We start from the raw sequence: 14,137 nt of genomic DNA on the forward strand, positions 1-14,137 counted from the left end.
TTTCCAACATCTGCGCCAGATGTTTTCAGCCAACCAGCGCGCCCATCAGCTTCAGTGAGTGGGAGGAATCCGAGCAGCGGAGGATGATGATGATGATGCTTATGGCTGTCACAGTCACATCCCGAGGACCACCAGCGATTCCACAAATGTGTTGTGTTAAGAGCCACTGCGGCAACTGAACGATGTCCTCGGTCGGCATTTTCGTGGGGCTCGTAGTGGGTACGTATAGACTTGGGACGACGACACTGGGAGAAATACTCGTTCTTTTCCGTTGGATGAGAGCTAACTTAGCTAGCTGGCTAACGGAATAGCTCTCTTGCTCATTAGCCTACACCAGAATAAACCGAATGTCAGTTAACTGATAATTCAGAGATGGTATCAGCGTGTTGACGTTAATATCGCGAATTCCACCTGTAATACATTATTCAGTACATTCCTTTTGGTATTAAACGGTGAACTTGCTAATTGCAAACTACATACATTGATTCATTTGCTTCTTGTAAGATTACGATAACGTTTTTCATAGTAAATTGTTTTATGATATTTTCACATCTATTATTCCTCTTTGTCCGTTGTAAAAAGCCGCAATTGTTCGTTCTGTCAGTGGCATAGACGGCCAAACCCTGGCTTTAATCGACTCCAAACAGAGATCTGTGTTTCAGACTGGCGGTGAGTGATTGGAAAGACTGGATGTGTCTCAAAAACTAGTATGCTGCCTCCTGTCTTAGTAGTGCTGGGGAATGTGATTCATTCCAGTGACTCGAATCTTTTGAATTGGTTCATTTAGTGGCTTTTTCTGCAGGTGAATAATGTTTTCATTTTTTTATTTACAGAAACAAATCAACTAGTAAAATGCTGTGTTGTTTCAATCCATGTAAGGGTGAAATATGGACAAACCCAACCGTTGGTTTACTTTTTTTTGCTTAAAACTTTAAACCCAATGGTTGGGTTTGTTCACTTTAAAGATTTAATTAAAACACTGATTTGTTTACCAAATACCAATACAGAAGTTTTCTGCTTCATGGGAACCCTTAAACCAGACTGCCAAAATGGTACATGTTCCTGTGATGACTGAGTAGGCAGCTCACTAGGTTTTTGAGACAAAGCCGATGTGTTTGACGTGATCGTAACACACGCACAGCACTTTCCTGTGCAAAGCTTTTTGGGCTTAACACCTGCCACCCTGCTGAATCGCCAACCTGTATAATTCACCTTCCTCTTGACTCTTTTGAAATAGGAAGGGGAAGAACTACTTCTTTAACAAAACTGGCTTGTATATAGGCTATAACATGCAGTAGTCCAGTGATGCTGCCTCTAATATATAACATGTTTTTTTGTTGTTGTTTTTTTTTTGCAATGCTTTACAGTTTGACATAAAATATTTGATCTGCATAATACATTTAGCATTATAAATGAATGTGTTCACTTCTTCAAATGTATCAAAATGAGAATCAGCATTACCTGATAAATGGACGGCTTGAGAAAAGCATTCTTTCACTTCACCATGAGTGTGTTCCCGGCTACAGCTTAGTCTTGACAGGCTGACCCAGTTTTGTGCATAACATTGACTTCCAGGCGCAGTACTTTGAACAGTTTGACGTCTTCACAATCCTGCAAGTAGTCTGCACTGTTTCTTTTCTTCCCTATGAATCGTGAAGTGCATGAATTCCTCTTGACCGGAAAAGAGAAGTGAGCACAGAGCTGATTCGACAGTTCAGTAGGACATCCCCGGCTGTCACGAAAAGGGAGGGAGCGAAAGAGAAAAAGTCTTTCCTCAGTTGGCACATGATGAATATCTTCACAAGGTCGGCTCATAAAATCATAAACCAGGATTAGCCATTTCTACTAAAGGGCCTGTCAGTAATTTGTGCGAGTTTGCGCATGTGCGTGTACTTGGTGTCGCAAAGTTTGCCATTAACCATTAATGGTTGATCTATTACAATATAGTGTTGAGGATCACCTTCTGTTTTCCTTGAGTTCACATAGTATTCAAGTCATTTCAGAGGGTTTGGGATGTGGTTTTGTCTCTGTCGGGTTTATATCAGGCTCTGGGCTAAGGTCGCCCACAGGGTGACAGAATAAACCATCTGCCACTCTAATCATTTGAAGCATGCATCTGTGCGTATGTACAAAACCACAGCCTTCAACACCACAGAAACAGATCAATACCCCATCATGGATAAAAGCATTAGTGAAGACACAGCTGTTCAAAAGCCCATAACAGTGCATGGATGTTTGCATTAAGTGTGGATTTCTGTGATATCTACACATTAACATAGATCTTTGGGTAGGCTAAAGGCCTGTTCACACCAAAATTAATGTACAGAGCAAAAAATCGGTTCGATTTTCACGTTATTGCATGCTTAAAAACTGCTTACTGCCAAGAAAAGCAGAAATACCAGGTTACGCCATGACACGAAGCTCTGCACAACTTTCTGTTTCAGACACCCACTTCTCATGGAGAAGAAAGGAAGTCAAAAGGCCAATTCACAACGCACCGACAGACAACAACCAATTGCAATAGACTTTGTTGGGTTTTGTCGGATCAGTGTGTCGGTGTCTGTCGGTTTTGATTGCCACTTGTTTCCACCAATTGAACATGTTCAGTTGGTTTTTGTAAGGTTGTGGAATGTCTGAAAAGGGATGTGCTGTAATCTGGTGATTGTCGGCACCAGTCGGCGTCGGTCAATTTGCTTAAACACTATTTTAAGTTGGGCTATTTTGGATTCACTGTTAAAAATTTAAAAAAAAAATGGCCTGTTTTTTATTACTGGACAGTATGTAGGCTGGAAGCGAAGAGGGTAGAGAAAGAAGGGGTCAAGATCGGGACTGGTGTGTTTATATACTGTATATATATATATATATATATATATATATATATAGGTATATATATATATATCACAAATACATGAGTACAGAGATAAGAGAGCCGTTTCGGGATTCTTCCTCTGCTATTCACTGTCGCTTAAATTAATTTTTGATATGTTTTAGCTTACCTCAAGGGCAACCAAGATGTAAGTGTCTTTGTTTCCACAGTATTTTCAATTTTTATATTTTAGGTCAAACCGTTCTTGTCTGTCAGTCATATAATGCAGGTCTATGGTCACCACCTCAAAGAGCATGCACAGAGAAGTCAAAATTAAACATGATTAAAAAGTGCCCAACATTATTTTAAATATATCTAGTCAGTGAAAGCGTGCAAGCATATTCATCTACAATAACTCAGTAATTTCAGCTTCAGAATGATGAATATTGTTATTCTGGTGTTACCATTGTCCTTGGGTTACAAGCACCAAGCCTATTCATTTAAACCCACAATGTAATATCAAAGTTAGAATTTTAATCAACAGTACACTCTTTGTTAACCTTTTACCATATGTCTTGGAGTATCGCAATAATATCGTATCGTTAGTTCAGTATCGTGATATGTATTGAGTCGTGACATGAGGGTATCGTTACACCCCTAGTAATCGCTACAAAATGTACAAAAAAACTCAGTTTACAGCCTGCTTTCTGCAGCAGTAATAGCGTAACATTGCATTAAGCGAAGAGTCATGTGTTTTGGAAATATGGTGTAATTAACATCGTAAAAAATTACATTTATTTTATTAATTTAAATAAAATGTTAATGCAAATATTAACTATTTATGCTTAATGTAAATATATATTTGAAGCGCATTATATACTCTTATAGGCATGTTGATATGTATGAATTAAGGCTGGTTCTAATCCACAGGACCAGCAGTTTAGTTTGTTGATGATGTATCAAAGATTATTTTATCTTTATGTGTTCATATTTATGTCAGCTCTCTTTGCGTAACCCGTTTATGCTTCCAGATGTCTTGTGATCACTCTTGGTTTGTGCTGTTCTGATCAGCTTAATGTGTTTGCACCCTCGGTGTAAGCACACACTGGGTCTTGAGTGATGTACTAGGAGCTGTTTTGTGTTTGAAAGCGTGAAGAAATCTAGCACTTCTGTAGTTGCTTTCTCTCAGTGCAGCAGAGATTCAAAACCAGCTTCCTCTCGACTGACTCAAAGTGAGAAAAGAAAGAGGCACTGTCAACCATCTCTCCAGTATCTATTATAAACTGATGGGAAAAAACGATCTCTTAAATAATAGTGTGTGTAGTGCCTGAAAAAAAGCAAGGGGTGGGGAATGGCATGTGAGAGTTGCATTGAGCGTGCAGGGTTTGAGTGTTCAGAGATTGTGATTCACTGTACTACTGTTCACCAGCCAATGAGACTCGATGGTCTAATGCCCAAGACACGCTCACCCACTCGCTCACATAACACTTTCTCACACACTCCCACAAGAAAGAAACACACCCTTGTTACATAAATGTATTAAAAATAAATGCAAGTTAAAATAGACATTTTATATTATTAAGCTCTTATTAATAAGTAACATAATCTAATATATTGTAATATTTGTTATGCCTGTGTTTATCTTAAAACGTCAAATTATGTTTGTTAAGTAAATATGACAATGTTATGTTCATAATTAAGTTAAATACCATTACCATATACCATTCAAAAGTTTGGAGTCAATAATATTTTTTATTGTTTTTGAAAAAGTGTCTTATGCTCGCCACGGCTCCATGATATTGTGAAATATAAATATTGCTATTTAAAATAGCTGTTATGTATTATAAAATAAAATAATAATAAATATAATTAAATAATAAAAATAATATAAAAATAATATAAATATAGGAAAATAATATAAAAAGTCATTTGTTCATGTGATGCAAAGCTGAATTACTCGTCTTCAGTGTCACATGATTTTTCAGAAATCATTGTAATATGATGATTTGCTGCTCAAGAAACATTTCTTATTATTATCAATGTTGAAAAAAGTTTTGCGGATTCATATTTTTGTGGAAAACATGATACATTTTCTTGTTGTTCAAAAGAACAACATTTATTTTAAATATATATATATTTGCAACATTATACATTTTTGATCAATCTGATATGTCTTTAATGAGTGTTCAATTCTTGAAAAAAGTTTTATCCAAAATTATTACTCCAAACTTTTGAAGGTGGCATATTCATATAAATGTATGTGTGTACACACACACATAGTATATTAATAGCTATTTATTTTTGGGTGTTTAGTGAGGGAATTTTGTCTGCCACATCACACTGCTCTTAATAACTTTTTTTATCATTTCTATCTGCACCAGTGGTCACCATCCTCTCTAAGTCACACGCGGACCGCAACGTTTATCCTTCTGCCGGAGTGCTTTTCGTTCATGTGCTAGAGAGAGAACACTTTAAAGGGGAGTTCCCACCGTATCCGAAAGCAGGTATACTGACTCCACCACTACACAATAACATGCCTATACAGAATAAATGTTTCACTATATTCATTTTTATGAAATATCTGTTCACTGATTCATTGATTTTTGTATATCACTGCACATCAAACATATAAATCTTAGTTTACATGTCAGGGTCTGAGGGCCCTGGAAACATTACACATAAATATTATGAACATTTGTCTCAATAATATTTTTGCATTGCAGCAACCTTTTTGTAAAAGCAAAATTGACAATAAGCACAGCCTTTCATAGTTGTTTAAAGGAGTAGTTCACTTTTCAAAAAACTTTTGCTGATAATTTACTCAACCCCATGTCATCCAAGATGTCCATCTCATTCTTTCTTCAGTCGAAAAGAAATTAAGGTTTACCTTTTGATGAAAACATTCCAGCATTTTTCTCCATATAATGCACTTTACTGGCAACCAAATGGTTCAAGGTCCAAAAGACACTTTCAGTACAAACTGCAAACTGTTCAAAGGGCTTTAAACGATTCCAGACGATGACTAAGGGTCTTATCAAGCGAAACAAGCACCCATTTAATAAAAAATTAACAATGTTTAAGTTTTATTAGCTCAAATGCTCGCCTTGCTCTGTTCTGTGATGCGCATTCGTGACTCTCCTGTTCGAACTTGTTCATCAAAATGAACAAATCTTTTTTTCGAGTCAGTTCATTTTTTTTTTGTTTGTTGAATGAACCAAATGACTCGGAAAAAGAGGAGAGTAACGAATGCACATCACAGAACAGAGCAAGGTGACCATTTGAGCTTATAAAACTTAAACTTTGTCATTTATTTTTTAAATGAGCGCTTGATAAGACCCTTATTCATCGTCTGGAATCATTTAAAGCCCTTTGAACAGTTCTCAGTTTGTACCTTGAACCGTTTGGTTCCCACTGAAGTGCATTATATGGAGAAAAATCCTGGAATGTTTTCATCAAAAACCTTAATTTCTTTTCGACTGAAGAAAGAATGACAAAGACATCTTGGATGACATGGGGGTGAGTAAATTATCAGCAAAAGTTTTTTCAAAAGTGAACTACTCCTTTAAGTAAAGTAATTATTTCATTTCAGGTGATTCGAGTAACGACCCCATCACATTTAACACTAACCTTAAAGGCTATCCAGACAGGCCCGGATGGTTGCGGTACATTCAAAGAACCTCGCACAGTGATGGAGTCCTCTATGGCTCTCCAACAGCTGATCATGTGGGCAAGCCGACTATCATCGAGGTGTGTTATCATGTGTAGACTTATTAGAATTAGTTTTCTTTTACATCTGACCTCATATACACTGCTGTTCAAAGGTCAGTAAGGTTTTTCTTTGAAAGAAATGTATACATTTATTCAACAAGGATGCATTAAAAATCAAATACAAATTTGTGTCTAACATGTCGGAAACGCAAAACGTTTCTTGTCTCGTCACATTCAGTTATGCATCACATGAAATCCTGAAATGACTTTTCAAATGATTTTTTAAATTAAAACACTGATTTGCATAATTTGATATTACTGTCAGACAACATTTCTATCATAAAACAGCTAATAACTATAAATATTTAGCTTTTTTTCCTCCCTTAAAAGAGTAGTTCACTTTAAAAAAAAAACTTTTGCTGGTAATTTACTCACCCCCATGTCATCCAAGATATCCATGTCATTCTCTCTTCAGTCGAAAAGAAATTAAGATTTTTGATGAAAACATTACAGGATTTTTCTCCATATAATGGACTTCAGTGGGTGCCAATTGGTTCAAGGTTCAAATGAGAGTTTCAGTGCAGCTTCAAAGGGCTTTAAACGACTCCAGACGATGAATAAGGGTCTTATCTAGCGAAACGATCGCTCATTTAAAAAATAAATAAAAAACTTTAAGGTTTATAAGCACAAATGCTCGCCTTGCTCTGTTTTGTGATGTGCGTTCGTGACTCTCCTGTTCAAACTCGTTCATCAAAAAAGATTTGTTCATTTTGATGAACGAGTTTGAACAGGAGAGTCACGAACGCGCATCAGTACAGAGCAAGGCGAGCATTTGTGCTTATAGAACTTAAACTTTTTAATTTATTTTAGAAATGACCAATGGTTTCGCTAGATAAGACCCTTGTTCATCGTCTGGTGCCGTTTAAAGCTGCACTGAAACTCTAATTTGAACCTTGAACCGGTTGGCACCCAACGAAGTCAGCAAAGTAAATTATCATCAAAAGTTTTTTTTAAAACTGATCTACTCCTTTAAAACTAAAGCGCCGCTTCATAATTCACACTCGTCTTCTGTTAATAGTAAGGCCTGTCTTCTTAAATTGACCATCTCAATAATTTTGACAGTGACGAGCGCTGTAAACCTCTGAGGCAGTCCAGCATAAAAATGTTACTTTTAAAACTTTTTTTTCTTCCTAAAACAACTAACAGAGAAGTGTGTAGAGAATATCAAATATTGATATAAATGATTTTACCATTTCTAATTATTGGGGTGACTTCAATGTCTACTGTGGCTACGGCCCTCTTTTGTTTTTAAATAAGTGTTAAGTAATTAAATCTCTTTTTTTTCTAGGAAAATAGAAAGTAATAGGGCAAAGTTGAATTTGTATGCATAAGAATGCTTATCTCCTCTTTGTGCATTGTTGAGGCTTTAGATTCATGTAAGGATTTGGCTTTGATATTCTTCTATACCCTTGAGAAACTATGTGTTTGCATCTGGTTCTGCAAAGCTGTCCTGAGCCGGGCTTAAACTTTCCCTCTTGTGTGTTGCAGATTACAGCGTATAATAAACGCACTTTTGAAACTGCCAGGCACAACTTGGTCATAAACATAATGTCTACAGAAGGTGAGATCCATGAACAGTTTTGATTTAGCAAATCTCATTATAACATACAGCCATATGTTCAAAGAAAGACTCTATTGTTTGACTGAAAACCTTAATCCTAAAGTATGGAAAACATGTGTTTGCGTAAGAATAAACCAGCCAGACTTTAGGTCTTACTCACTAATAATTGCGTGGATTTTTTAGTATTTGTACGCAAATCTCCGCCTACTTCACAACACGTGCGTTCCCACATGAATTTGTCCTTAACCTCTTTCTAATGTTAGTGAATTTAGAGTAATTTAAATCTCGAGGTTAATCATTTGCATAAAAAACGCCCAAAACATCTCCTTTGGTTGGTCTTTCTGCACAACCTTTCCTTTACAGTCTTTCGTCTCACTTTCGCCAGATCCTCGCGCAATGTCAAGTGTGCCATTCTCAAAACCAGTTCAAACACAATAAACACCTTTTACCCAGCGGTACACACATACTCGTACTGTATATCTGATTCTTTATTCAGAGCAGCCTCGGAGAAGAAACCATTACACATCTTTTCTTTTGCATTCATGATTAAATATATACGATGAAATTAAATGGTTTGATTTTTTCATTTAGTGGTTTCAGTTGTTCCTATATTTTTTAAGTTTTTGGTGAATCATCATTTCTTAGTGAAGACGTCGGTACGCAGATTTCACGCACAAATTTGTGCATACGCATGAGACCCGTTGATTTAAAGTTATTTTAATATTACTATTAGTAGTTGTAAAAGTTTTATAAAAACATGATATTTAAAACGTTTAATCACTATTATAAAAATGAATTGTCATACAAATATTTGTGATTAACTATTTAATTCGTGTTGTTTACTTGGAATTGCATATAATAATAAAATTATAATAAAATAGGCCAATATGGTTTACTTTGATTCTGTGGAAATAAATATATAATTAATTATAATACGTTGTAATGCAGTCTGATTAAACCCACAAACCTTCATTTAGTATGAAGGAAGACTTTGTGTACTTTACCAAAAAAAATTTTATATTCTTATCTAAACTGCGTAATTATTGCCTTTATTTCAAAGCGAATAACCACGATCAGATGATTAATCAATAACCGCGACAGGTCTACAGCTAATAGCGTCGTTTGTTTGTATATTTTAGCGTCTGATTTATATTCACCACATTATATTTGCAGAAATATTGTCATTGAATGTTCTGTGTTTAGCCTTAAGCTGAGCAACTGTTTCAGTGCAGATGTGACCTCACTGTGAAGCAGTCCACCATCTGCCATCTCGTCCAAAAAGAGACACTTCAAAATGACAGCCAACTTGTTATGTAACCTAGTTTGGATCACTTGTTATTGCATACAGGAATATATGCTCATATCTTTGCTCTCTGGCAGAGTTTCCCTTGCCCTATCAGGCCGAGTTCTTCATCAAGAACATGAACGTTGAGGAGATGTTGGCCAGCGAGGTGCTGGGAGATTTTCTCGGTGCTGTTAAGAACGTGTGGCAGCCGGAGAGACTTAATGCCATCAACATCACTTCGGCGCTGGACAGGGGAGGACGAGTGCCTTTACCCATCAATGACCTGAAAGAGGGGTAAGACTTAAATATTACTGTACACTGAAAAAAAAATGAACTAAAGGGGACATATTATGCCCTTTTACAGAGACTTGTTTTTGTTTTGGGGCTACTAGAATAGGTTTTCAAGCTTAAATGTTCAAAAAACCCTTATTTTGCACATATTTGACATTGTTGCAGCACCTCTCTTTCCAGTCTGTCAGGAACGCTTTGTTTAGTTCCTGTCTCTATGAAGCCCCTCCTTCTGAAAAGCACAATGTGCTCTGATTGGTCAGCTGGAACAGTTGGTTGTGATTGGTCAACTGCTTCATTGTGTTTGGGGAAATGTCACACCCCCTTACCATACCTGGGAGTTTCAGCACATTTCTAACTCATCCAGTCCTCACCCCCTTTATTTTGCATATGCCTTGTGTGGGAATTATTTAAATGAGGAATATTTAAGACTGCTATATAATAAGACTACAATGGAGGCGTTTCAGGGAAATCAGAAACCGGATGTCTCTCACATAGAGAGAAAACCCTTTGGACGGCCTTTGTAACTTTGCAGATGTTCAGACAGCAACATTACACATGAAGAAAGGTGAAAATGTACAAAAGCATAATAGGTCCCCTTTAAACAGCTTATTGGCACAGAACTTGAGCATATTGTGATATATATCAACAAATATGAGAACGTTCTTGAGAAACCCATGAAAAAAAGAACATACTTTCGGAGAAGGCAGAAAAACACTGTTTTGGGCTGTGGTGAATTTACATAAGGTAGAGGCTGCCCATCTCTGTTCACGTTTCTTTAGAGGAATTCCCTCATGCGTTAGGATAAATTGTTCATCAAATATTCATGTACTCCTTACTGAGGATAAAATGTTCCAGATGAAGGCATTTTAGAAGGTCTTAGAGCAGAAAACACATTCATCTTGGCAGACAGAATATGTATAGTATAGTCCTATTGTTGTTGTAAGGTTTATTTCTGTGCATCATGGTTATATTGAGTGTGTAGTTCTCTTTAAAAAAAACTTTTGCTGATAATTTACTCACCCTCATGTCATCCAAGATGTCCACGTCTTTCTTTCTTCAGTCGAAAAGAAATTATGGTTTTTGATGAAAACATTCCAGGATTTTCTCCATATAATGGACTTCATTGGGTGCCAAATGGTTTAAGGTCCAAGTAAGAGTTTCAGTGCAGCTTCAAAGGGCTTTAAACGACACCAGACGATGAATAAGAGTCTTTTCTAGCGAAACCATTGGTCATTTTATAAATAAATAAAAAAGTTTAAGTTTTATAAGCACAAATGGTTGCCTTGCTCTGTTCTGTGACTCTCCTGTTCGAACTCGTTCATCAAAATGAACAAATCTTTTTTCGAGTCATTTTGTTCATTTCATTCGTTTTGATGTTCTTGTTCTTAAACTTTTTTATTTATTTTTGAAATGACTGATCGTTTCGCTAGATAAGACCCTTATTTATCGTCTAGTGTCATTTAAAGCGCTTTGAAGCTGCACTGAAACTGAAAAGGTCATTTAGACCTTAAACCGTTTGGCACCCATTGAAGTCCATTATATGGAGAAAATCCTGTTATGTTTTCATCAAAAACCTTAATTTCTTTTCGAGTGAAGAAAGAAAGAAGTGGACATCTTGGATGACACGGGGGTGAGAAAATTGTCAGCAAAAGTTTTTTAAAAAAGTGAACTACTCCTTTAATTCACAGTCAAATTAAAATGAATATTTATGAACATTGTGCTTAAATGCTTGCTCTTCATTAAGCCTCTGTGATGTTCAGTGTGTATGTGATGGTGGGAGCAGACGTGCCGTTCTCGTCGTGCCTTCGAGAGGTGGAGACCCCACAGAACCAGCTGCGTTGCAGTCAGGAGATGGAGCCCGTCATCAGCTGCGATAAGAAGTTCAGAGCTCAGTTCAACATCGACTGGTGCAAGATCTCTCTGGTGAGCGCCAGATCTCCAGTCCATAAATATATACAAAAGATATATATATATATATATATAAGACCAGGGACAATTGTTTGGATTTTATTTTATTTTATTTTATTTTTTTTATAATCTTAACTCCCATATTACTCCAACTCTACCTTATATCCAACTTTTGGTAGAAATAACATTTAGCTGTTTAAACAGTAATTTTATTATTAACAGACTTACTGAGAAAGACATTATAAGCATTTACATTTGTACATGTCATAGCAGAACAATCAGTTAATATTATTGATTAATAGAATTGTTATAATATTTAAAGCAAAATTCTAATTATATTAATTTTAAATAAAGAAATATCTACTTTGAGGAAACACTGCTCATTGCACATTTAAAGATTAAATGTTTCAAATTTTATTTATTACATTTTGGTAATTATTAACAACCTAGAGATAAAGTAAATATTAGATTAATGTTAGAGGCATCAAAATGGTTGTACAAAAACATAATTTTTCTACTTTACTACTGTTCAAAAGTTTGTGGTCAATAAGATAATATATATATATATATATATATATATGTATGTGTGTGTGTATATACAGTATATATTTTTTTCCAAGGATGCATTAAATTGATTAAAAGTGACAGTAAATACATTTATAATGTTACAAAAGATTTCTGTTTCAAATAAATGCTGTTCTTTCTCTTTCTAACTTTATATTTATCAAAGAATCCTCAGAAAAAAATGCATCACAGTTTCCACACAAAAATATTAGACAGCACAACATATAATTTAAAAAAAAAGTTTCTTCGGCCCCAAATCATATTATAATGATTTCTGAAGGATCATTCGACACTGAAGACTTAAAAATTAAAAAAATAAAATAAAATAGAAAAACAGTTGTTTTAAATTGTAATGATATTTCACAATATAACAGTTTTACTGTATTTTTCACAGGCTTGGTGAGCATAAGAGATCAGTAAAATTTAAAAAAATCTTACCATCCCTAAACTTTTGGATGTCTTCTCTCAAAATCAACTTTTATGGAGAAACACATTTGTACACAAACATACACGTAATATATAAATTCTGTACCAATGTGAAGCCTTTTTTGTTTCTGAGCCCATTTTGTCTTTGCTCTTAAAGGTGGACATCACTAAGGTTGTTCCTGTGCACAATCACCGTCCTGACCCGGGCACAGGTGTCCTGCCAGACATCGGCGAGTACAACCCACCGTCTGAGTTACTGAAGAGTAGAGACTATTTCGCTGACTTCCTGATCACCCTGGCGGTGCCCTCAGCCGTCGCCCTGGTCCTCTTCATCATCCTCGGCTACTCCATGTGCTGCCGACGGGAAGGGCTGTAAGTTCGCTGTGCTAAACCCTTAGTGAAGGTCAATCTTTCACACACAAGCAAGCACAAACCTCCTCTTATACCAAATACTTGTACTCAATGATCAACATTTAAACGATAGATTCCTTTTTGGTCATTATAAACCATCTAGTGCCAGTATGGCGTCTTTTGAATCTATTAAGTGAAGATCACAAGGGCCCTCTAGTGTGTACAGCCAAATTCTGAAAGGCAAGACAGGGTCGCATCCCTGCCAAAAAGCAGCTTACCATCCTCATCAAGCATCAGTCTTGTACCATTTAATCATTAACCAAAGCACACTCAGTCCAAAGGTTCCATCTGTTGTATTTAGAGCCATTCCGACAGATGTTTCGTCCACATGATCAACCAATCACAGTGTGTTTCCTGATGATGTCACTCACCATCAAAGCTCAGCCTGAAGGAGATCATCATCATCATCAGCAGCACCCCTCCATTGGCTTTTGTGTGGTTGTCTTTAACTATTAATATTAGAATTTAATTCAGTCATTTTGTTTTGTTTCTAGGGAAAAAAGAAACATGCAAACACCAGAGTAAGTGTGCCCTCTCCTGTGGTCTTGGCCTTTTCTTTCTCCTTTTTGGATCTTTTTTCTTTTCTTTGGATAGCTCCCCCCTTCCCACGTTACGTTATCTCAAATCGTCCATCATGGTGACATGTTCATTTCCATCTCATTCATACAATCGCCTCTGTGTCTCCATGGTGTCATCAATGGGCAGCTGCTTTATATGCCAGCTTATTATAATAATTCATACTGTGGAATGAGGTAGTGTGATAAAAGACCTAAATATTCATAATTAGCCCTTTACGAAATTGATAAATAATAACCCAACCAGTGTTCTTTTAGTTTTATTATGGATTTAATATTAACATTTTGAAAACTTTTATATTTATATTATATATGTTAATTTTAGTTTGAAATACTGCTATTTAGGTTTTGGCTTCAGATTTTATTTCTTTACTGTTAATAATTTCCAAGATTTCGTTTAGTTTAAGTTTTTCAACTAACATTTATATTTTATTTCAGCTTTATATCAATTAACAGAAATGCCGTTAATAGTTTTAGATTTTAACCCTGAACTTCAGTGTTTACATGAATGTTAATCGGTTGCATAGCAATGTCAGATATTC

The 14,137-nt window shown here is 35.9% G+C and overlaps 2 protein-coding genes across 5 annotated transcripts in view; one reads left to right on the forward strand and one right to left on the reverse strand.

The window, feature by feature from the left end:
- ppp1r9a (protein phosphatase 1, regulatory subunit 9A) overlaps positions 1-1,774 on the reverse strand; it is a 57,502-nt gene extending 55,728 nt beyond the window's left edge. Inside the window, exon 1 of the mRNA XM_039681229.2 lies at positions 1,462-1,774. The gene's annotated coding sequence lies outside the window, so the exon portion shown is untranslated. The remainder of the gene's footprint in view (positions 1-1,461) is intronic.
- Positions 1-14,137, forward strand: part of sgce (sarcoglycan, epsilon) — a 17,866-nt gene continuing 3,729 nt past the window's right edge. Inside the window, exons 1-9 of one of the 4 annotated variants that reach the window (XM_039681235.2) lie at positions 5-219; positions 583-669; positions 5,188-5,310; positions 6,396-6,553; positions 8,063-8,135; positions 9,516-9,714; positions 11,472-11,634; positions 12,767-12,981; positions 13,515-13,541. In XM_039681235.2, the coding sequence (XP_039537169.2) occupies positions 183-219; positions 583-669; positions 5,188-5,310; positions 6,396-6,553; positions 8,063-8,135; positions 9,516-9,714; positions 11,472-11,634; positions 12,767-12,981; positions 13,515-13,541 (1,082 nt within the window). In that variant the 5' untranslated portion in view covers positions 5-182. Of the gene's footprint in view, positions 220-582; positions 670-5,187; positions 5,311-6,395; positions 6,554-8,062; positions 8,136-9,515; positions 9,715-11,471; positions 11,635-12,766; positions 12,982-13,514; positions 13,542-14,137 lie in introns of all 4 variants that reach the window. The other 3 variants (XM_039681237.2, XM_039681236.2, XM_039681238.2) reach the window with 3 other exon arrangements.

The sequence above is a fragment of the Pimephales promelas genome, chromosome 18, assembly GCF_988280905.1.
Source record: "Pimephales promelas chromosome 18, fPimPro1.hap1.1, whole genome shotgun sequence".
Classification (NCBI taxonomy): domain Eukaryota; kingdom Metazoa; phylum Chordata; class Actinopteri; order Cypriniformes; family Leuciscidae; genus Pimephales; species Pimephales promelas.